The sequence below is a fragment of the Pelecanus crispus genome, chromosome 1 (genome assembly GCF_030463565.1).
Source record: "Pelecanus crispus isolate bPelCri1 chromosome 1, bPelCri1.pri, whole genome shotgun sequence".
NCBI lineage: Eukaryota > Metazoa > Chordata > Aves > Pelecaniformes > Pelecanidae > Pelecanus > Pelecanus crispus.
The window spans coordinates 93,640,587-93,663,361 of record NC_134643.1 but is presented as its reverse complement, the minus strand read 5'-3'; the positions used below and the strand labels follow the sequence as shown (position 1 = coordinate 93,663,361).

At 49.1% G+C, this 22,775-nt stretch overlaps 2 protein-coding genes across 3 annotated transcripts in view; one reads left to right on the top strand and one right to left on the bottom strand.

The window, feature by feature from the left end:
* Positions 1 to 9,345, top strand: part of SIDT1 (SID1 transmembrane family member 1) — a 48,480-nt gene extending 39,135 nt beyond the window's left edge. Inside the window, exons 17-26 of the mRNA XM_075711207.1 lie at positions 653 to 770; positions 1,727 to 1,863; positions 3,493 to 3,601; positions 4,022 to 4,036; positions 4,816 to 4,892; positions 6,056 to 6,102; positions 6,930 to 7,035; positions 7,335 to 7,445; positions 8,208 to 8,321; positions 9,283 to 9,345. Coding sequence (XP_075567322.1) covers positions 653 to 770; positions 1,727 to 1,863; positions 3,493 to 3,601; positions 4,022 to 4,036; positions 4,816 to 4,892; positions 6,056 to 6,102; positions 6,930 to 7,035; positions 7,335 to 7,445; positions 8,208 to 8,321; positions 9,283 to 9,345 — 897 coding nt within the window. The remainder of the gene's footprint in view (positions 1 to 652; positions 771 to 1,726; positions 1,864 to 3,492; positions 3,602 to 4,021; positions 4,037 to 4,815; positions 4,893 to 6,055; positions 6,103 to 6,929; positions 7,036 to 7,334; positions 7,446 to 8,207; positions 8,322 to 9,282) is intronic.
* A 7,869-nt stretch (positions 9,346 to 17,214) lies between these two features.
* Positions 17,215 to 22,775, bottom strand: part of USF3 (upstream transcription factor family member 3) — a 36,408-nt gene continuing 30,847 nt past the window's right edge. Inside the window, exons 8-9 of one of the 2 annotated variants that reach the window (XR_012830959.1) lie at positions 17,835 to 17,958; positions 17,215 to 17,310 (exon numbers count right to left, since the gene is read on the bottom strand). The gene's annotated coding sequence lies outside the window, so the exon portion shown is untranslated. Of the gene's footprint in view, positions 17,959 to 22,775 lie in introns of both variants that reach the window. The other variant, XR_012830958.1, reaches the window with a different exon arrangement.

Sequence of the window (22,775 nt, the reverse complement as noted above, 5' to 3'; positions counted from 1 at the left end):
AGAGGAATTTGGCTGCCTCTAGCTCTGAAGCAGAGCTGCTTGTAGCCAGAGCTTCTGCAGTCTCTTCAGTATCTTCTGGGAGAGGATGGAGAAATCTGCAGCCCTGTGGGCAGTGGTGCTGGTGGTTTCTGGAGACAAATGTCTCTGTCTTCACTGGCTTGGTAGCAAGTAAAGGCCTTAGCAGTTTTAAAGGTCTGCTGCTTATGGTTTTCAGATGAGATCTTGGCCAGATTGTGATGGAGATGCCTTCTCACCTGGGCTGATGGGCTCTGCTCCTCAGGTGCTTTTAACCCCCTACTGACCACAAGAGTAAGGCTATTCTGGGTCCTCAGTGGTCTCTCAATTTTGGGCAGGATGTAGCATGGCACAAGGTACAGGACAGAGATCTTTAGTCTCAAGATGTTAGTAGCAAGACACTGAGGTCTTCAGACCAGAACTTTCTGTGTGATTAGCTTGGGTTTGCTGCCTGTGGATTCACCTGGCTATGCAGTGTGGCTAAATGGAGAGCCTAAGGTTGCACACAGCACATTGTGCTGCACTGGTGACTGAAGGACATGTGTAGGGGTTAGGAGGGATGAAGTGATGGAGAGTGGAAGATTGCTTGTCTTCAGGACAGTGAGGGTACTTACTATACAGCTCTGTTCTCTTCCAGGACTATGGGATCCCAAAGCATTTTGGTCTCTTTTATGCTATGGGCATTGCTCTGATGATGGAAGGGGTGCTCAGTGCATGTTACCATGTCTGCCCTAATTACTCCAATTTCCAGTTTGGTAAGTTGAGTTTTCTTTCTCCTTTTGAGCTGGTGGTAGGATTTGCCATGCTCTGTCTCCAGCTGAGTTGCTGGCATTTCCCATCCCTCTACCCTGCAAGCCTCCCTGGAGTCTGCCTGTTCCAGGGCTCAGTCAGGAGTCAGTGAGGCTTTGCATGCTGCAGACTAACACATTTCAGCCTCCTCTCCAGACCTTGGGACTCTGGTAGTGCACTGCTGGCAAGATCCCCCTTTGCTTTTGCAGCCCAGTGTTTGAAGATAGTAAGTACACAGCCTGAGTGGCAGAGTGCTCAAGCATAGGAAGCTGCTGTCTGCCATCTCAGTGGAAACTTTCCTCTGTGGGCTCTTTTGCATTCCTGGGAAAGAGAAGACTCGGGCAGGATCTATGTGTGTAAATACCCAATGAGAGGGAATGAAGATGAGTGAGCCAGGCTCTACTCAGTGGGTGCCCAATCACAGAACAAGAGGCAATAGGCACAAATTAAAACACAGCAAACTCCATCTGAACACAGGAAAATACTTCTTTCTTGCCCCCCCCAAGAGTGCTCAAAGACTGAACAGGTTGCCCAGAGAGGTTGTGAAGTCTTTTGTGGAGATATTCAAAGCCTGACTGGACACGCTCCTGGACAACACTCTCATAGCTGACCCTACTTGAGCAGGGGGTGTTGAACCAGACAACCTCCAGAGGTGCTTTCTAACCTCAACCATTCTGTGATTCCCTGCCTGTTTCTTTGCTGCACCGTGGGCACTTTCTTTGTTTGTCCCTTTAGTTTTTGTTGCCCCAGAGCATGGTAGATGTGCTGCAAGATGGCAAAGCACAGAGAGCTGTACAATGTAGTGCAGCATCAGGGATTTGTGCCTGCCCTGCTGCTGCATTTCTTTATATGGACTCAGAGCAGCTTTCTCAGCCTACTGGCAGTACCTGTTTTCACTGTTTCTCTTGTGCTCCCTCCATAGACACTTCCTTCATGTACATGATTGCAGGACTCTGCATGCTCAAGCTCTACCAGACCCGCCACCCAGACATCAATGCCAGCGCCTATTCTGCCTATGCCTCATTTGCTGTGGTCATCTCTCTGGCTGTCCTTGGAGTGGTATGGCTCCCTCTTACTTACCTGCTTCTCTGGGAAGGAGATGGTGTGGCTGGGAGCATAACTCAAGTGGGCAAGTGACTGGGGAGAGCAGCAGGGTAGGATAAGAGTGTGTTAAGCAGCTGCTAGCATTTGAATTCCCAGTGCTCTTGGGTTTTCCTCCTCCTCCTAGGCTTGCAGGGAGGGGAAGAGCAGAGCAGTTTTCTTCTCTAGGTGGGCTCCTTTTTGGGCTTCACCAACCACATGCCTTCAAGAGGAGAAATTTATGTATCCAGGTGTCAGTGACCAAGCATACAGCTGGTCTGCTGTGGGCTGGCTCACCTTGGAAGAGGGGGGTGAGGCTGGCTAATTTTCCAAGCGAAGTGTCCTCTACGTAATTGCTTGTGCCTCTTTCTCCCCTTTGAAACACTCTGTGTTGCTGGGTACAGCTCCCGCAGTTGGCCTTGCTATCTTTGGAGAGATGCAGGGCTAGAATAATGGCTGGGGGGCTCCTGGGCAAGTTTCTGGAGTACCTGCCTTTAGAAGGGCACTGGAGCAGAAGGGATCACAAGAGGGTCGTTCTTGTGCACAGTAGTCACTGACAGGTCAGGCTGGTACAGGGCTTTGCCCATTTGCTCATAGCATTGCAGGTATTGAGCTGGGTTTGCCTGAATCCCCAACCTGTGCTTTACCTTGGAGGTCTCTGCTTCTCTTTTTTTGGAGGACTCTGTTTCATTTGGCAATAACCAGGCAAAGTCCATTGAATTCTTGCTGTGAACTAGCAGCTAGATTCCAGTGGGCTGTGAGCCCCTCACTACCACATATAACGCAGAATACCAGTTGATTGTGCAAAGGTCTCTGGGTAGGAGACTGTCTGTGGGATAAGGCATTCAGGAGCAGCTGGCAAACTTGGGACTTTCCAAGAATCTCTTGATAGCTGTGGTAGATCTGCACATCCACGTTCAAAACACTGGCGTTTTGTTATGAGATGCTGTTTCTTTTCTTGTGGGATGCTTTGAAGCTGTAGTTTCCCCACACAGGAAATGTTCAGGCAAGTGTTGTGCCTCAGGGGAGGGGAGTGCATGGTCACAGCCTGATGGCAGACAAGAGTTTCTGGACTCCTTAATGTGTAACTGAAAAATTAAAGTTTTAATATAGCATTAACCTGCATTTGTAGGTCACTTCCAGTCCTTAAATAAAGCAAAAGTGTGCAATAGGTGCAGTTGCCTGCAAAGCAGCTTTGTCCTTTTTGGACTACTATGGTGTGTTTGTTAAAGTAATGGTTGGTTCCCTGACTGCCTTTATAAAAATCCAGCTCCTGGCCAGACAGCTGCTGCCCGCCTCAGCAGGGAGAGCTTGCCTATTCTGGGAGTCCCTGCATTTCTGCTCCCTGGGCCAGCTGCAGTCCTTCCAAGCTGTCATCCTTGTCTGAAGGGGCATTCAGAAAGAACCGTCTCCTCTCCAGAAGTGCTGAGCTCCTCTTGCTTCTCTGGAATTTGTTTGGATGTATAGATCTGGTTTGGGGTTGGAAGATTTGGGGGTCTCTCTTCCACGTTCAGTGAGATTGTCTAATACCTCATGGTGACATAGGAGCGAAAAGGATTAGCCTGCTGATAACAGGGCTCAATTTGCTTTTAATATGTCTGCTTTCAGGTGTTTGGGAAAAATGACATGTGGTTTTGGGTCATTTTCTCAATGATCCATGTTTTGGCCTCGCTGGCTCTCAGCACCCAGATCTACTACATGGGACGCTTTAAGATCGGTAAGTGCTGTGACTGAACCATCTTACTCTGGGGTGTGCAGGTGGTGCCTCCTGCCCTCACCTGAGTGAATTGCCTATGTAGCACATCTGTGAGCATGGTCCTGTGGCCTGTGCTTGTGTTCTGGGTTATCCTGTCCTCTCCTCCATCTGATGCTCTTCCTGGCCTTTGAAGTCCTTTTGCTGCTGCTTCCCAGACCCATGGGAGTCAGCACGACTTGTCTGCTCTGTGGTGGCAGAAGAGCTGGGCTCTGAGGGAACCTGCCCTTCAGCTACAGCTCTCCCTACTGCTGTGCTCAGAGCGGTGAGCTACATAAAACCCTGTCATGGGGCGAGGGGGGAGAAGGCCTGGTGGGGAACCTGGCTCTTGTGCTCCGCTTACAAACATATTTCTCTTTCCTCTTCTGCTCCTGTCTGCCTCAGATGGCCCTGACTCAGGTAACTGTCAGCAGCTCTCATTTTTCTCTGTTGAACTGACTGAGCAGCGACATAGCAGCTGGGGATGCATGGATGTGTGTGGGGAGGCAGGCTTGTGTGCCACCTGGGGTCAGCTCTTCGGAAGTGAAGTCAGTTTGCCAGCAGCACTGCCAGTCCCATTCCTTGCCAGAAAGGGGGTGATAGAGCACTGGAGAGCTCTGATCTTGGCACGGGAGCCTTTTCAAGCTCCACATTTGTGGCTGAAGAGGAACATGTGTGTGCATGCATGCTTGGCCATCCCCACTGCCACTGATGGCTCTCCAGTGAAGCTTCTGCAATGATTTTGAGAGCAGGAGTGTCTGGAGTGTGCTCTGCCCCTTGGGGACTGTGTGAGGACTGCGGGATGAGTTTCTGCTGTTTCTCTGCTCTGGCAGCTTGCTCTGTGGAAGGTTCTTTTCCCCCTTCCCGCACATACTTCTCCAGAGATGCAATTGCAAAGCCAGTCTGTTTATGTGTATAGACAGGGCCTATTTGACTTCTGGGCAGTGCCAGTGGCAAGGAGTTTTTTGGTTTTTTTTAACCTGTCATTCTGGCCAAGTGCTATCCACATACTGTAGTGGCTGCTCTTTTGCTCAGCACAGACGGCTCCCAAATGGCAAGAAGCTAATCTGTGGACATCCTGACCCTCCGCAGGCTGAGTCTTCTGCTGTCAGCCAGTGGGTGTCCACGTCTTTTCCCCGTAGGCATTTTCAGAGCTCACTCTGCTGGTTGTTCTTGCTTTTTATCCTCTTCTTTGGCAGACTTGGGGATATTTCGACGGGCAGCGATGGTGCTGTATACGGACTGTATCCAGCAGTGCAGTCGACCAATGTACATGGTAGGTGATTTCTCATCTCAGCACCTTCCTCAGCAATTGCTTACTATCTAGGCAGTGTGCAGAGGGAAGAGTTGTGGCTATTTGAAGAAGTGATGCTCCCTGCTTCCCTTCCTCCCGCTCCCCACAAATGTTCGGCTAGGTGTAGATCTCTGCTGGAGCAGTTTACCCCTTACTCTCAGGCCTTCCCTGAGCTAAGGCTTGGTGAATAAAACATCACAGCAAAGGTGAGACAAGCGTGATAGGATTTATCTTTGGTCTTGCTCTCTAGGGGCATCCGTTCAAAGGAATGGGTATGAGGTTCTGTGCAGCGCAGCCTCTCCAGGGAAGGTAGCGACTATTTTGGCTCTGTGGCTTAAAGCAACAGCTATTGTTATTTCTACAGCACTTCAGGGCAGACAGCAAAAAAGTAAGAAATGGTAGCTGTTACCTTGCATCCCACTGATTACTTTCTTCTTGGCACAGAGAGCTAATCAGGGCTCGAAGCCAAATGAAGTTTTTTATCCACGAGCTTTGCTTTTTTTTTTTTAATTTATTTATTTATTTATTCTCCCGTCTCTGAGTAAGTGTTAGACTGAGTTTTCCAAGCAAACTTGGTGTGGTCCGGCATAAAATAAGCCTGGCCAGCCTGAAATAGCTACATCGTGAAAGCAGCTGTAAGCATAAATGCACATGCCCCACAGATGTAACCCTTCTGCCTGCCGTAGTTTACAGTACTTCCCTAGCTAATGGTGAGATGGATGAAAAAAGGCTCTGTGGATATGTGTGGGATGCTATCCAAAGCTTCCCCTGCTGCCTCTTTCAAGCACATCCTTTCTCTGTGCAATAATTTTTCTGTAAAATGGTGGGAGGGAAGGAATCTAACTAGAAAAACAGTGGAAACAGTCAAAGGATTTGCAGAACCTCCTGAGGCTCATCCTTAAGTGCTGGAGTTGTCCTTTTTTAGATGTTTAGTTTCCTTGCAATACTCTCTTCAAATTTGTGAGGGCCAGAGCAGTTTCCATCTGGCAAAAGCTCCCGCAGAGCAAACTTCAGAGCCAGGTGTATGTGTGTTTGCAGGAACCAGACTCCAAATCCTCACATAATGATATCCTGGATTTCTGAGGCAAAGGCCTCTTTTTGCATTTCCCTCTGCTTTTATATGATCATCAGTGTCTTCTCTTCAGGACAGGATGGTGCTGCTCATTGTTGGGAACCTGGTCAACTGGTCCTTGTAAGTAGTAGGGTGTGGGGTCTTGTGTACTTGTGCATGTGGGCAGCAGGATTCAGTATTGACACACAGGTGGTCTGAAGTGATGGGGAAATGCAGTAGTGTCTGTGCAATGGTCCTGTGCTGGGGCCTTTCTGACAAGTTTTGGCAAGGAGCTGGATCTGTTGAGTGGTAGGCAGATCCATAGAATGCAGTGCAGTGCTACAGAGCTGTGTGAGGCATCCCTAAACATTTCAGCTGGTGCTCTTGTGGCTTGCGTCTGAATGAGCTTGTGTGGGGCCGCCGTGGTACCGCAGTGCTGTGTTGTGCCGTACATGTGCTTCTTACACAGCTGGGAGGTCTCTGGTGCAGCCAAGGTGCAGGAGACTTGGCAGATGCTTGTTAGTCACAGTCATAGAGCCTGGCTCAGCAGTAACTGCATGGATGAAGAAGGATCAGCTCTTGGATGAGACCTAAAATCATTGCCCCAGGCTCTTGCTTTTCACTAAAGCTGCTTGTCAGGGACCTGCCTTCTATTAATCGTAGAGATCTGCGGCCAGCTCCTACCAAGTGAGATGCATTTGGCCTTGTGTTGGAAGCAACCCAGGGCCCTCGCCTGTCCTCCGGGGTCTCTGGTTGCTCTCAGTGCCTGACCATGGCTGAGTTTGCTCTGCTTTGCTTCTCAGCAGGGAGCAGAGGGGAATGGTGCATTTCCTCCAGGTAACTGGGAGGCTGTGGCAGTGTTGCTGTGTCCTGTGGTCTGGGGGAGCAGTGGGTGGTGGTCAGTGTGGGGATGTACTCTGTCCCCAGTGAAAGAGGCTGTCTAATGTCCCTTCTTCCCTCTCTCTCAGTGCTATCTTTGGGCTGGTGTATCGGCCCAGAGACTTTGCCTCCTACATACTGGGGATCTTTATCTGTAACCTGTTACTGTATCTGGCTTTCTACATCATCATGAAGGTAAAGGAGGCAGCTGTAGCTATCCCTGGGGTGTCCGTCTCCAAAGGGGAAGGGATGGGCCTCTTTTTTGGCTGCAGTGTGGGTTCCTGTGGTGCTGTGGAAGGGCATTGTGGGGCTTAGGGTAGGACAAGGTGTTGGTGTTGGGGAGGGATGCTGTGCACCAAACTTGGGAGTGGCTGGGCTGTGTCTCCCTGGGGTGGGCAGCCCTTCACCGTTGCAGATGGTCCAGGCTGGTGTGTCAGCCCTATGCACCTGGGAAGAACTTGGGGCACATTGTGAGGCTATGTCCCTGTCTGCAGCTTCGCAGCTCTGAGAAGCTCCTGCCCATCCCCCTGTTCTGCATCGTGGCCACAGCAGTGGTGTGGGCAGCTGCCCTCTACTTCTTCTTCCAGACCCTCAGCAGCTGGGAGGTAAAGTTCCCCTTTCACTGTCCTTCTGTCCATCTCCATCTCTCATCTTTCCTTCCTGTTGTTCATTTCACACAAAAAAATACTCTGGGGAAGAGTCTTGGGCTGCTCATGGAGAGCTGAAAGGATTTAACTCCTTCAGCAGACTGGGAAGGGAGCATGGGAAGCTGTGCTGAGCCAAAAATTACTGTATGCATTGCATGCAGCTGTGGAAAGACTATTTATGACCCAGGTTATCTGGAGGTGACTGGTCCTCACCAGGGGACAGAGGAGGAGCTGGGGATCTGAAAGCAAAACTGGATAAATCCTGACCAATGCTTGACAGAAGACTACTCCCTGGAGCAGATGGCCAATGGGGAATAACCTGCCTGGTGGTGTGGGGGCTCTCCATGGCCTGGGAGGCTCTTATCCTGACTGGATGCCTTCTAACGATACCGTGTCCATCTCCATGGAAGTGAGGGGTTTGCTGCAGGGTGGTCTGATGGAGGCTGTGCAGCTTGTGCTATGCAGAACGTCAGATGTGGAGACCAGAGGGGTACCCCAGCTGTGGGCTGTGGCCCTGGGGGGGCCTGTGGATCCATCTCCAGGTCTAAGTATGACACTGTGTTCCTGCCTTGCTCTCACCACATGTCCAGCCAGCACAGCACTCTTTCCTGTCTCCTGCATGGAGAGTTAAGATGGGGCGATTTCCAGAGGGTCCAACGTGGCCAGCTAGGGCCCTGTGTGAATGGATATTGGGTCCTGACACCCTGTCTGCTCTCCTAGGAGACTCCAGCAGAGTCCCGGGAAAAGAACCGGCCGTGCATCCTGCTGGGCTTCTTCGATGACCATGATGTCTGGCACTTCCTCTCTGCGGCTGCCTTATTCTTCTCCTTTCTGGTGAGTCCTGCTGAGCCTCCCACTCTGCTGTGTGGCCTCACCTCCTCCTCTTCCTCCTTGTCCCTCTCTATTGGCATGGAGCTGTGGCTGCCCCAGGACCCCACAGAAGTGCCCCAACTCCTTTGCTTGGCTCTGCCTCCAGACATCCTTCACAGTGGGATGCTCCTTGTCAGTGGGATCAGGCTTCCTCCTTTGGCTTGTTGCTCTCTGTGCCTCCTGGCCTCAAATTCCCTCTGGGGCTGTGGGTCACACAGCTGTTGTGGGGAAGCTGAGGGGCTGCTGGTGTGACCAACCCTCTCGTGGGTTTGTGAGGACGTCCCAGAAAGGGATCCTACTCCCTTTGTCCCAGGCAGTAGGGTCACTGGTGTGGAGCTTAGCTCACTCCTGGGCTTTCCCTCATTTCCACAGTTGACTCCTGTGCTTCTCTACTTGGTGCCTCTTTTCAGGCCTGATGGTCTGTGTGCTGGCAAAGGTGGAGGCATCCCCTGCAATGGGGTCACAGAATAGTGTTTTGGGGAAGTGGAGAGGGAGACCTTAACCCTAGCTGTGCAAGGTGCAAACTGTTTGTGAAGGAGCTATCTGGCCACATGCAATGTCTGAGCTGTGGTCAAGCAATTCCCACCCTGCTGCCTCCTGGATGACTCTTCAGAGGTTAGTGATGAGGGACCAGCTTACAAGCAGCGTCTCCATCATGGTTGGGGCAGCATTATCTGCCTCAGATCCTTGCAGCACTGTAGGCAGAGCTACCTGTCAGCTGTGCTGCCAGAGTGACTTGCTGGGACCATTACAGAAACAGAGTTAATCTGGCACATCTACATGGGTTGCTGTTGTGACTCCTGTTTGTGCTGGAGACATGGCTCAGGTGGAGCCCCCCTGTGATGATATGCCATCGGGAACTGGTCATTCTCCCCAGCTGTGGGCTGGCCAGCTACCTGAGGCTGCCTCGCGCTTTCCTCCTCAGGTCCTGCTGACCCTGGATGATGACCTGGACACAGTGCGCAGGGACAAGATCCCGGTGTTCTGAGTCCCCAGGGGATGGGGATGCAGGGGCGTCCCAAACCGCTCAGCCAAAGGCACCGGGCCACCAGCATCTGTGGGGAATGAGCTTGCTTCCGTGTCTGACAACCCCATGGGAGCAGGGGAGCCGGATCCCACAGCAAGCACGAAGGGGTGCTGCGGTAACTGAGGCGGGACCGGGAGGGAAGATGACATTTGCTCCTTTCCCACTGCACCCTCTGGGGTGGGCACGACCCGGCAGCTGAGGCCAGTGCACAGCCCTCTGGCTTGTAGGTGCAGCAGGTGCTGGAGCCAGTGAAGAGAGAGGAAACAGGAGGTGCGTTTGAGAGCTTTGCTTCCCTTCCTCCCTGCTGATGTGCTCCGCTTCCTCTCCAGTGAGCGGGCTCAAGGAATGCGATGCAGTTCCTCCTGCATCGGCAGCTGCGCCTGTACCCTGCGGGCTGCTGCCCTTGGAGAGTCCCTTCGGCAGCACGGGGAGAGCGTTTGGTTCCTGACCTGCAGCTGCTGAGTGAGCAAAGGACTCCAAGCTGAGGTGGCAGTGGGGGACTGGTTTCTTTTTTTGTTGGAGAGGCTCCTCCTGTAGCTGGTGGGGAGCCACAGTAACAAGAGCAACAAGTCCAAGGGACTGCAGTGTTGGAGGGAGATGGTGGACTAGAGCTGCCTGTGAGTGCTCTGCCAGAGCTCCTGCCTTGCTCTTGCAGCCTATCTCACTTATGCATATTGAACAGCCTCGCTTCTCTCTGGCGGCTCCTACGCAGGTGCTTGTCAGTGCAATGGTCTCCTTCACAGCACCAGAAGTGCTGTCCTCAACCAGCCCTAAGAGAGGTGGTGTGGTGAAGCTGCAGCCTTATGTGCTGGGTAGCTCCTTGGTGGCTCCCTGGCTCCTGCTGCGTGGCCTTGCTGAAGGAGCAGGGTAGAATGGGGAGGCTGTCCAGCAGCCTCAGACTTTCTCCTTCCACAAACTTGCTTTGGGCAAACTTGGCAAAGCGGGTTCCCTTATGGGCTGGGAGTGTGGAGGAGGTTTGGGGCAGTTGGGGTTGAGCTCATTAGCTAAAGATCCAGACAAAACTTTTTTCCCCTCCAACTTTTCTGCATCTGAAATAAGTTTTTAAATGGCTTCTGCATTCTTCCTGAATTCTCAGTTCTTTACAAAACAAGAATAAGGTGTGAATTATTTCAGGCCTTGCATCTAAAATGTGACCTGCTTTGCTAATTTTGAATTAAAAAGTATTCTTTGAGGCCTGCTGTCCTTATTCTTGTCATTGTCTGAGCATTTTTCCTTTGGTGTATGTGCATGTACCCAGTGATGCAAAAGCTCCATTCCACTTGTGCTTACCAAAGTAGAAGACTATGGTAATTTTCTACTCCAAGAAGTCTGTATCTCCTAGAAAGGTTTTGCAGTAGCTGGTGGGTTTTGTTTTTTTTTTTTTTCTAATTTGGAGTTTGTCAAGACGGTCAATAAAATTAATGTTCTTGGCTCCCTGCTCTGCAGGTTGATCTGAATTCTTCTTGCCCCAGCTCTCAGCAGCAGCAAAGAGAACACTGGGCACAGAGGGGTGCCCAGCGGTGTCACACAGCTGCTGTCATCCTTAGGTCCTTAGGAGCCTCACAAACAGTTTCCTGAGCATTGGTACAGATGATCTGCTTGTTCTCTTAACCAAACTGCCTTTGTGGGGCTAACTGGAGTAAAGAACAGACACTCGTTTGTCACTGCAGCCCCTTCGGCAGAGTGAAGAGGGGGCTGGAGGAGGCGTGACACAAGAGGCTGCCAGCAGCTACCTTCCCAAGCAGAGCTGCGCTCCTATGGAGATGTAGCCACCTTTCAGGCAGGGCATACCAGAACATGCAGAAGGTGGTGGTGGTCTCTGTGTGCTGTGTTTTATTACAGTACTTTGGGCTTGACTTGCAGGTTTGCCATGCAGATGGAGTAATGAATGTTCAATGATGCTAGAAATAGGGGTGTTTCTCAGGCTTGTTGTGAAGCATGAGCTTCTCTTCCTTAACTTTCTCAGCATAGGCTGCAGGGAAGGAGGTGGCACATGCTTTTGCCTGAGTTGGACTAGGAGAGGAGTATCAGGCTGTGGATAGTCTACACTTTCCATTTAGCCACCCTGCAGCCTTGGCATATGTTCTTGGTATGTCTAAAATGGCAGAATCCGATATTAGCTACACAGGCTTATCCACAGCTTCCTTTTTCTTCCCATAAGGAGAGACTGCCAGGAAGTCTGAGGTGCAAAAAAAAAAAAAAACCCACCCCAAAAAACCCAACCAAACCCAAATCCTTACTGCTGAGTGCAGCAAGACTAAGCCACCCCTGTCAGGGACTCCTGGTGGGGCTGTGGTGCTCTGTCTTGCCCGGCATGGTTATAAACATGCCATGCAGATGGAGCCACCTGGATTTCTGTACCCAGAGGTGTATGAATGTTGGACCCGACAGCTTTTTTGCAACACATGCTCTGTGCTGCCCTGTCCCCCTCCCTGCAAACACAAGTGCTGCTGCAGGAGCCCAAGTGCTGCACTTCCAGTTCTCTGACCAGTGAAACCAAAATTTGTTGTAATAATATCTGGGGTGTGCAGGATGTGCTCTTTCCAGAGCTCTGCTGGGAGGGCAGGTGGTAACACACAGTGACAGCACTGCTGCCAGCACCATCCATTCCCTCCCTTCTCTCTGCCTCTCTAGTCCTGGCCTCAGCAGCAGGAGCAGAGGTCTGAGGCATGGTTGCACGGTGCCACCTGGAAGCTGCATGAAGAGCTGCAGCGGCAGATCTGTTGGAAGGTTATGTGCCCATGTGATGGTCACATCATTTGCTGCTGAGGTGAGCTAGGGAGCAAGTGGGGCAGTGCTTTGGAGCTGGAACTGGGGGAGGTAGCAGGAGAAGGAGGGGAGGGAGACCTGATGGAGTCCTGTCATGGTTTCACCCCAGCTGGCAACTAAGTCCCACACAGCTGCACGCTCACTCCCCCCTGGTGGGATGGGGGAGAGAGTCGGAGGGTAAAAGTGAGAAAACTCATGGGTTGAGACAGAGACAGTTTAGTAAGTAAAGCAAAAGCTGCACATGCGAGCAAAGCAAAACAAGGAATTAATTCACTACTACCCATCGGCAGGCAGGTGTTCAGCCATCTCCAGGGAAGCAGGGCTCCAGCATGCATAATGGTTACTTGGGAAGACAAACACCACCACTCTGAATGCCCTCCCACTTCCTCCTCCTTCCCCCAGCTTCATATGCTGAGCATGATGTCATATGGTATGGAATATTCCTCTGGTCATTTGGGGTCAGCGGTCCCAGCTGCGACCCCTCCCAACTTCTTGTGCACCCCCAGTCTGCTTGCTGGTGGTGTGGGGTGAGAAACATAAAAGGCCTTGACTCTGTGTAAGCACTGCTCAGCAGTAACTAAAACATCCCTGTGTTATCAACACTGTTTTCAGCACAAATCCAAAACATAGCCCCATACAAACTACTATGGAAAATACTAACTCTATCCCAGTCAAAATCAGCACAAGTCCTCACCATGGGCCTTACATGAACAGTGTCTTGCTCTAGCAACTGCCTGGAAAAGTTCAGGTCGAGCTCCCTGTGTGCCTTCAAGGGTGGGTTACAAGGCTTTGTGTTGGGAGGTGCTCGCAGGACAGCAGTGCTGCAGTGGGCAGGATAAATCTTTGGGTGCTGGGGGAACGTGGGGTTTGAACACAGCCTGCTAGCACCAGCAGGTTGAGCACCAACTCCCATGAAGTGCTAAACCAAAAGAAGCCCCTACTTGAGGCAAGGCCTGCCTTGCTCCTCTGCGACCTGGAGGGAGATGCATAGATCTTGTCTAAGGTGGGAGCTTGCCAGGTGGGAGGCTGTGCTGGGGTCATTACAGGTGCTTGAAGTGGAGATGCTGCCCTGCTGTTGCCTGAGGCTCAGCAGTTAGAGCATCTGCCTCCTGTAGGAACTGCACCGGCCTTTAATCTTTTAACTGCCTGGTTTCCATGCTGCAATCACACCATGCAGCTGCAATTGCACCATGCAAAGCACTCCAGAGTCCACTGAGTGTTTTTAGTAGGCAAGTCTGGCCAGAGACTCCAGTGCAGTATCTTACTAGAATTAGCAAATGCTGCCTCCCTCAGTCCCCTTGAGCTGGAGAGATGGGGAGAAGAGGGAAACTAGTTCAAAAACCGGTTGATCTTGGCAGATCATCAGAACTGGTGTACAAGCTGGTATTTGGGGTGGGGGGAATGGGTGTGGGACTTGGAGAATCCAGTCAGCGTTGGATCCTGCTGTTTGTGAGCCTAACCTGAAGTCCTCTTTGCTCACTGTGTTCCCTTCACACCCCCTGCTTAGTCAGGTGCAGGATGGGCTCTTGCCTTGCAGGACTGCCCTCACCCTGTGTTTAGGTGTGGAGAAAGATGAGCAGCTTTTCCTCTTGTACAAGTATGTTCTGCTCTTGGTGTATTTTGCAGTGCGCAGAAGTCAAGGACGTAGGACAAGGCATTGGGATAGTAGGAATATCACTTCTGTGCCAGACTGAAGAAGGGCTTGTGTGCCCCAAAGTTTGTCCAGTTTTGGCCACACACTTTCATAAAAGATATTCCTTTGCCCTATGTGTTCCATAGTCTGTAGTCTCAGACCTTGTCCCAAGCTTGCATTCGTTTCTAACCAGGAAGCTGGTTGTCTTCTCTAAACAGGAATGTGAGAAAAAGCTAACGTTGAACAGCAGTTGGAAGGCTTGATGTAGGTGGTATAAGAGCAACATATGGGCTCGCTGAGCTAAGCAGAGATGAGCACAGTATGCGAATGGCAAGGTGGTAGCAGCAGTGAGGGAGAGAGGGGTTGGAGAAGGGTGGAGAACAGCATGAAACAAGCAGAAAAACATGAAAGAATTAAATTAACTACAAGGAAAAGCACCTCAAGCCTAAGAGATGGGAGGAAGGGTTGGCATGGTCTCCCTGCTGCTTCTGTGCCTCCAGCTTGATGCATCAAGTTTTAAAATTTCCTCTTAGCTTTGCCCTGCCTGCTGGATTCTGTTTGTACTTCAGTTCTCCCACCTAGCGGCTGCAGGGCTCAGCCTGACCCAGTGGCCGCAGGGGTGCCTCCACAGCTCTGGCTGGTGCGGTGTCTCACTGGGCAGCTCTGTGTCTCCCAGCTGTCCTAGTCAAGCTCGGCTATGCAGCCCTCTGCACCTGAAACGCGGCTTGTGCCTTTAGTCCCGCTGCCCTTCTCCAGGTGACTGCCCTCTGGGAAGGAAGAATGGCTCCCTGGGTAGCTGGGGGACCTGTGTTCCCTGACTTGCAGGTGTCACGTTGTTGTTGTTTCACCTTCCTCTGGTCACTGAGCAAAACAGCGTTAGTCAGAGGTGTGTAGGGAGACAAGCAGAGCAGCTGGTGTGAATTGTGAGGAGGTGGGGGCCCTTCTGCTGCCCAGGGGCTGGTAGTGGGGTCCCTGCTTCCCCATCACGTGCTCATCCCTCCTATGCTTAGCGCAAGCTACTTTAACAACTCTTGAAAGGGAAGCAAGCAGTTCACTTTTCTGGTGAACCCCTTCCTCAGTGAGTGGGTTGCTGTTGGGGCCGAGGAGCTTGAAGGCAGCAGGAGCTGGCCGGGCTGGAAGTGGCGGCTGCCAGAGTAATGCTCCGTATGTTGTGGATGTGTACCTGCCCAGGAATGCCTAAACTTTCTGCAGTTGGTCATTAAATACTCAAGCTTGTTTGCCAAATCATGAGATGTGTTTGCTGCTTTTATAAGCAAAAGAGCTACTAACACTCAGCTTTGTATAATTTTTGTGTTATACCTTCTGCATTGCCTTCCCCATTCCTACACCAGCCTAGGCCTCTAACATTTTTTTTCCCAAGTAAAAGCCAGTGATGTGGTTGGGTCAAGTGCTTTTGGGTGGTGCATGGCCAGAAAGCTGCTGCTGAGCAAGCCCTGCTCTACCTCCCCCGGTAGCAATGTGACCGGTCTCTTTGCTCTGCCGTGCTCTTCTCTTTCCACAGCTCCTGGTCACCTGAAGGTGTCTCCCCTCTCCCACAGCTGCGTTGACCTGAGCCATAGAGAGGAGGTGGATACAACCATATAGTCCCTGTTTTCTCAGGAAATGTTGGTAGAGTTGTTCTTCCCGGTACAACTCAAGGCAGACAGAAGTAGCTTTAGTATAATAATAATAATAGTAATAATGATGATGACTCTTCACAGTTTAGGGAAGCTATTAGGATCATGCAAACTGCCATGTTTGCAGTGTTGCAACTACCGCTAAAACCTCTGGGATGGGAGAAGAGCAGCCAAGGCAGCAGGAGGAGCATGCTGTGCTTTAAAATGTGAAGGCACGGTTTTAGGAGAAATGTTAACTTGTCCACAGCTAAATGTAGATTTTTTTGGTGCCTATTAAAACAGCGGCATCTACACAGAGCAAAAGGGTCTTTGGGAGGGTGGAAGTTAGCAATGACAGCAACAGGGATACACTGAGTTTATCCAGCACATTAACAGGATGTATTTGAGAGTGAGGTGTGCCATCTGTGGGTATGTTCCACCTCCACCTCAAGATGGGGGAAGAAACACTTTGAGCCAGTTTCACTTGTGCTTTTGTATGTGGTTTTCCTCATGTACACATGCGTGTGGCCGTACAAAGCCTTTGAACAAGCCCAGCAGGCCTGAGGGCCCCCAGCAACTTTCGGCCTGGAGGAGGGCTGGAGGGTTGGCAAAGGGGGACCTCACTGCCCCAGGGTGCTGCTGGGGCTTCAGTGGAAACTGCGCCGGCAGCCCAGCTCCATCTCCCAGAGGTAAGCACTGCACCGGCATCTGTGGTAGTGAGCCAGTGGCCAGGGCATCAGCCCATCCGCGAAGGTGTTCAGATGCCTGTGTCCCATTTCCCCTCTCTCCTCCCCTCTAGTAAAATAGGAAAGAGCAGGTTGCTATACAGGAAACTCCACCTTCATGCACTGTGCTGTCGGCACGCTGCCCCTCAAACTGGGGCTGCTGCTCTTGGGCAGTGCTGGGTGCAGTTAACTGGCCCTGCCCGCCAGCTCTCAGGCCTGAACTGCCCTCTCCAGGCAGGGAGCTTGGGCTGAGAGTAGGCTACTGTGACTGCTCAGAGACCGTCCGTGGTCGTGCACACGGCCTCCTGATGTTCTGCTGAACCACAGCCACCTCTGAACACAGCCTCCTCATTAAACTATAGATACTGGCTGGCGCTGAAGTAACAAGATAGAAGCTCATCTGTCTTAATACTCCTGTATTATGCAGCCTCCCAAAAAGCCTTCACTTACTTTGCAGCGTCTCGGTACCGGTCTCATCCAAACCACATCCTTTAGATTCAAACTGTGACAAAAGAACTATTTTAGTGCACTTCACAACCAGCACAGCAGTGCATGATCAGAAGTATTTTATAAAGCTGAAGTTGTATCTTAACACAGTGATCACTGTCACCTGGGCAGGGACAGCATCTGCCATGCATTATTTAGGTAAGTCATTATTTGTTTCTTCTGGATTATGTAGTTTTACATATCCAAATACAGTGGTGCATAACTGGTATATGCAGAGAACATACATCAGTGGAGAACTATAATTGTAAATTCCCAGCCTCAAAACAAAACTTGTATTTTCACCTATCTTGAATAGTGAAATGCATGGCTTTCTGTGGGGAAAGAAACTGTGTCAAAAAGAACACAGTATTCAAAGGGCATTGTTCTTTTTTTTTTTTTTTTTTTAATAAAATACTATCATGTTCTTATCTATACAAATAATTATTACAACTATTAAACAAAGTATTACATTTAACAATAGAAATCTCAGAACTCTGAACAAGATTATGGTTTGGGATATTTACACCTGAATGCAACACATTTGTAAAAAGATGTCAAAATAAACAGAACAAGATCTTATTTACAATTGGAAGATGATGTTCCTGTTCATTCATTATAGATTTCTACTGCAGAGTTCCTTTTTCCATTACAAAATAGTAAGGACTTTCCACTGGGGCTGTATCCAAGTAATTTACAGCTGTATAAAACAGAAGCACAGCAGAAAACTCTGGTTTGAATATAAATAATTTACATTGTGGAGGGCAACAGCATCTTTGATTAATCTCCTGTGGCAAAATCTGTATTTGCTCCCCTTCTCACAGTGAGCGGGCAGGAACAGGGGTACAACCCACTGCGAGCTTGGTTGTTTCACTTTTGTGATTGCAATATGCTGCTGTTTCGGCAAACTTGGAACCCCCTTGTAAAAAATACTCTTGGTCAAGCAGAAAGAAATGCCTTTTTTTTTTTTTTTTTAACACTCATTAAAACCTGGTATTAGCAAATAATAAACGGATTCTGTGTAACTAAGCAGGGCTTGTTTGCAGAGAGAAGATGGTTTTGTATCGTCATGACTAAAAACCTCTGCTCAGTCTTTCACCAGTTCACAGAATAACTTGCTCTCGGTATAACTAGTGGGAATAAAGTGTTGGTGCTCTGAGACTACAGATTCACTCCAGGGATCGCAGAGGCAGTAGGAGGTTGAAAACACGGTCACGCGCAAACCTGTGTCTGCACTGGCACTCCTGTCCATGTAGCTGCTACCCGTGCTGGATCAGTGGCAGCGGGAGAAGGGAACAGCAGTAGCAGATAGCTTAAGTGATGATAAAGAATGGAGCTCCTTCTATCACTGTATCAGAAAACAACACTAATTTGACCAATTTGGTATAAATAGATTCAATGCTACTCTCTCTTTCCAGTCAAAGTGAGATCATTATTAAAGTCATGAGCATGAAACTTATTTGGGGAACAGCAAAAGATCACAGCTCTTAGCACAGCTGACTACACTCAGTCATCCAGAAATGGATTACAGCGTGAGTTTGTGACCAAGTCCTTGAGCCAGGATAGCACAAGTACCTCTGAATAAGGCAAAGACACAACAGGAGATGAGAAAGAATGAAATGACCCCTTCTTCCCAGCAATGCCCTCTGCAGTTGCCGTGCCACATGATTTGTTTCCTGCAACAGCACTACAGTCATCAACCACAGCAGCAGCAGTGCAGCTTTAAAGTGCAGTAGGAAATCTGTGCAAAATTCAGGAGGCTCTGTACTAGCACAGCGTATTTTTTTTTTTTTCCAGAGAGGTGCTCTTCCACCTGGGCAGCCGCATAGTGACTGGAGCAGGGGGCAGGAGCTAGAAAACACATTCCAGTAAGGCCCAGCCACCAGCTCAAATCACTTCAGTTCTCAGTTTCCTTAGCTGCTCTTAAATGAGGTCCTTTCTCTCAGTGAAAAGGTATATAAATGTTAATACATTACTATTTTATTGCCTGCTTTCAACTTAGTCTGACTCTGCTCTTATTCTCCTAGGCTTCTTAAGGGATTACTCCAGGACCACACTGACACACACACAGTCCAGGCTTACACCGTTTGCTGTTGTTCACTGAAGTCATTTAGGCCAAGCTGAAAGCCACAAGTACACAACGCTGGTCAGCTGTGGCAGTCCCACTGTACAGGTAGAGCTGGACCTTTCCCTTCTGCTGCTTATTTTGCTAAATTAGGCAGTCCTGGGTATTTTTCCTTTCTTCAAAACCAAAACAAACCCTCCACTTAGTGTAAGTAACCTTCAAAAAAGGTATTATGGAAGAGAAAAATGCCACTCTCAGGCTAACAAATTGCAATTAAAAACCACAAAATCTTTTCCAAATATATCTTGAAAAACAAAGGAAATGTTAATTGCCAGGTAATTCTTAGGAGAAAAAGATAACAAATTGTTGGTGTCCTAGTTGTTTGCTGAAGAAAATGTATTTGCTTGTCAAATTGTTATTATAACAAGCAAAACAATTATTTGATCTGCAAAACTTACAGATGCTCCTTTTTCAAACTGTCCCTGCCAAAAGCATTTACTGAGGTAAGGTGAGCCTTCCTTAAAGTCTTATCAACCTGATACCTGAACACAACAGCTTCAATGCTAGGGGAAAGGAAAAATAAAAGAAAAAAAGAAAAAAAGATAATAGTTTCCACTCAATGGTAAGGACGTTGCAATTGATCCTCTTCCTGAGAGCAGAGCCCAAAGCTCTGGGAAAGGGCTGGCAGTCAAAGAGCTGAAACACTGACCTGTCAGTGGCACAAACTGACCTACAAAACTAAACACAAGAAGCTGAGCCATGGCCTTGTCGATGTGGAATGGCAGGGATGATTAGTTTATGGTGAAGAGGAAAACTAAAACAACTTCATAGTTAAAAACTAACAAAAATTACTTAATATCTCATTTCCTCTCTTTTGATGTGAAATATCCAGTCCATCCACTGTTCTTGCTAAAGGCATATGAGCATGAATATGTGAGAAGCTGAAGTCTGTGGCAAACCCACAAGTTGCTCTTAAAGCAGGGAACCTGGACAGATTCAGCATTCAAAGACCATCTTGGAGAGTCAACTAGACCAAAAGACTGCACAACAGAGGCATTTTTTTCTTTAACTAAATTGATCTAAAAGCCAGTCAGCAGTATAAATGACAGAATTTGGACAAATGTGTTTATATGAAGCTCTTGCAGATAAGTCTGCCTACCTTTCTTTTCATAACAGTCTTCCTGATCCCACACCAACGCCACAGGATCATTTAGCATCACTGACGGCACATAAAAAAACCTCACACTGGTGGTGTGGTTGAACTTCAACAGAAATTGCCATGTTCAAGGAGGGCAATGAAATGATATTTCTCCATCCTGGTCTCGGCAGGTTTCAAGAAAAGTCCTGAGAAGTACGACAAAGTGGCGTGGTCATTACACAGGAATCGCCATGCCCTGTCACAACAGTGCAGGGTACAATCCCCTAGAGAAGACTGAGTCACATGGTAATTACTTTTGAGCCACACACCGCAAAACTGTGCAGTTCCTGCAAAATCACAATAGTCTTTAAATCACTAAAATGCCTGTGTTGTGATTACCTGCACTACAGGTATCTATTATCTAAGGTCACTATTTTTGGTTGTCTTTGTAAACAGGAAAGGGGCACATGAAAGTTACTGACAGTTACTGCCTCTTCAGAGAATAATGTCCAACATTAAAAAAAAACCATCCCACATTCACAGCCGACATATTCTACTGTGAATACTCAGAATCGCATTTAACCTCGATATAACATGAGTGAAATTAATCATGAAATCAATATCAAGGAATAAATATATAGAACAGAATAGAATAGAATAGACTGTTTCAGTTGGAAGGGACCTACAATGATCATCTAGTCCAACTGCCTGACCACTTCAGGGCTGACCAAAAGTTAAAGCATTTTATTAAGGGCGTTGTCCAAATGCCTCCTAAACACTGACAGGCCTGGGGCATCGACCACCTCTCTAGGAAGCCTGTTCCAGTGTCTGACCACCCTCTCAGTAAAGAAACGCTTCCTAACGTCGAGGCCAAACCTCCTCTGGCCCAGCTTTGAACCATTCCCACGCATCCTATCACTGGATGCCAGGGAGAAGAGCTCAGCACCTCACTCTGTTTGCCCTCCTCAGGAAGCTGTAGAGAGCAACGAGGTCGCCCCTCAGCCTCCTTTTCTCCAAACCAGACAAGCCCGAAGTCCTCAGCCACTCCTCACAGGACATGCCTCCCAGCCCTTTCACCAGCTTTGTTGCCCTCCTCTGGAGGCACTCAAGGACCTTCACAGCCTTCTTAAATTGTGGGGCCCAGAACTGCACACAGCACTCCAGGTGAGGCCGCACCAGCGCTGAATGCAGCGGGATAATCACCTCTTTTGACCGGCTGGCTGGGCTGTGCTTGATGCACCCCAGAGGTGGTTTGCCCTCTTGGCTGCCAGGGCACGCTGCCGACTCACATTGAGCCTCCTGTCAGCCAGCACCCCCAGGTCCCTTTCTGCAGGGCTGCTCTCCAGCCACTCCTCTCCCAATTTATGCTTGTGCCTGGTGTTACTGTGTCCCAGGTGCAGAATCCGGCATTTAGACTTGTTAAATTTCATCCCGTTAATCATAGCCCAATGCTCCAGTCTATCTAGATCCCTCTGCATGGCATCTCGTCCCTCAAGAGAGTCAACAGCACCTTCCAGTTTGGTATCATCAGCAAACTTGGTAATGGTGCATTCAACTCCTGCATCCAGATAGTTGATAAATATATTGAACAGAACTGGCCCTAGTATTGAATCCTGAGGAACACCGCTGGTGACCGGTTGCCAGCCAGATGTAGCTCCATTCACTACAACCCTTTGAGCTCTGCCCTTCAGCCAGTTCTTCACCCAGCGCACCATGAACCTGCTCATCCCACAGTTGGACAACTTGTCCAGAAGGATGCTGTGAGGGACAGCATCAAAAGCCTTAAAATCCAGAAAAACTACATCCACCACCTTCCCGTCATCCACTAGGTGGGTGACTTTATCGTAGAAGGATATCAAGTTATTTAGGACTATCCCTTTGTGAATCCATGTTGACTGTGCCTGATGATTGCATTGTTCTTTAAATGCCTCTCAGTAGTACCCAGTATAATCTTCTCCATAATTTTTCCAGGAATTGAGGTTAGACTAACAGGTCTGTAGTTTCCTGGGTCTTCCCTCATGCCCTTCTGGTAAATTGGAATGACGTTGGCTAGCTTCAGTCAGCAGGGACCTCCCCAGGCCCCCAAGACCTTTGGTAGATGATTGAGAGGGGTCCTGCCATAACATCCGCTACCTCCTTCAGTACTCTGGGGTGAATCCCATCAGGCCCCATGGACTTGTGAACATGCTGCTGATACAGCTGGTCTGTATAAGTTTACAAGCTCACTCCCATTTTCAAAGACATCATGAAGTAGTGTAGTTTTCCCAGCAGAGGAAACTAATGTGGTACTATGTGAATGCCTGGAATGATGAGCAGGATTAACATCTTTATACAAAGTCCTGGAAGGCAGGGCTTAATTTTTCACTGCTTTGCCTTGAAAGCCAAATACACTGTTGCACACACAATGCCATTTAAAGAGAGCAAGAATGGCTGTTTTGCTTCCCTCCTAAAGGTCTAGACGAGTATGTAACGCACAGCGCAGCTGCTGATTCAATACCCCTGCCTTCATCATCCACAACCCACAGAGCCACTCATCATTACGGAACTCATTTCACCACCTGAGGCAGCCCCTTTGGGATCTACTGCATTAGGGAAATCAATTTGATCAGAGAGTCTCATCAGACAGCACCCAGACCTGAAGTGCGCTTAGTTGGAGTTGAGGACTGACCATCATTCCTAACCCTCCTGCTCTGCACAGGCCAGCTGCTGCCATTCTGTCAGTAACTACACTTTGGCAGCCCATTTCACAGTCAAACTCAGACAAGCTGCCTTGCTTTGTAGTGAAATAAATATTCAGTCTATTATTTTTAAGAAACACAGAGAACTGATGCACCACTTAGATGTGTCCTAAGATAAGCTCCATCTGAATTAAAAAGTGATTCCCAGTTTGAATCAGAACCATTTTACTTAGCTTTGCAGGAAAACATCAGACCCCAAGTTACAAGAGCAGAGACGTTGTCAG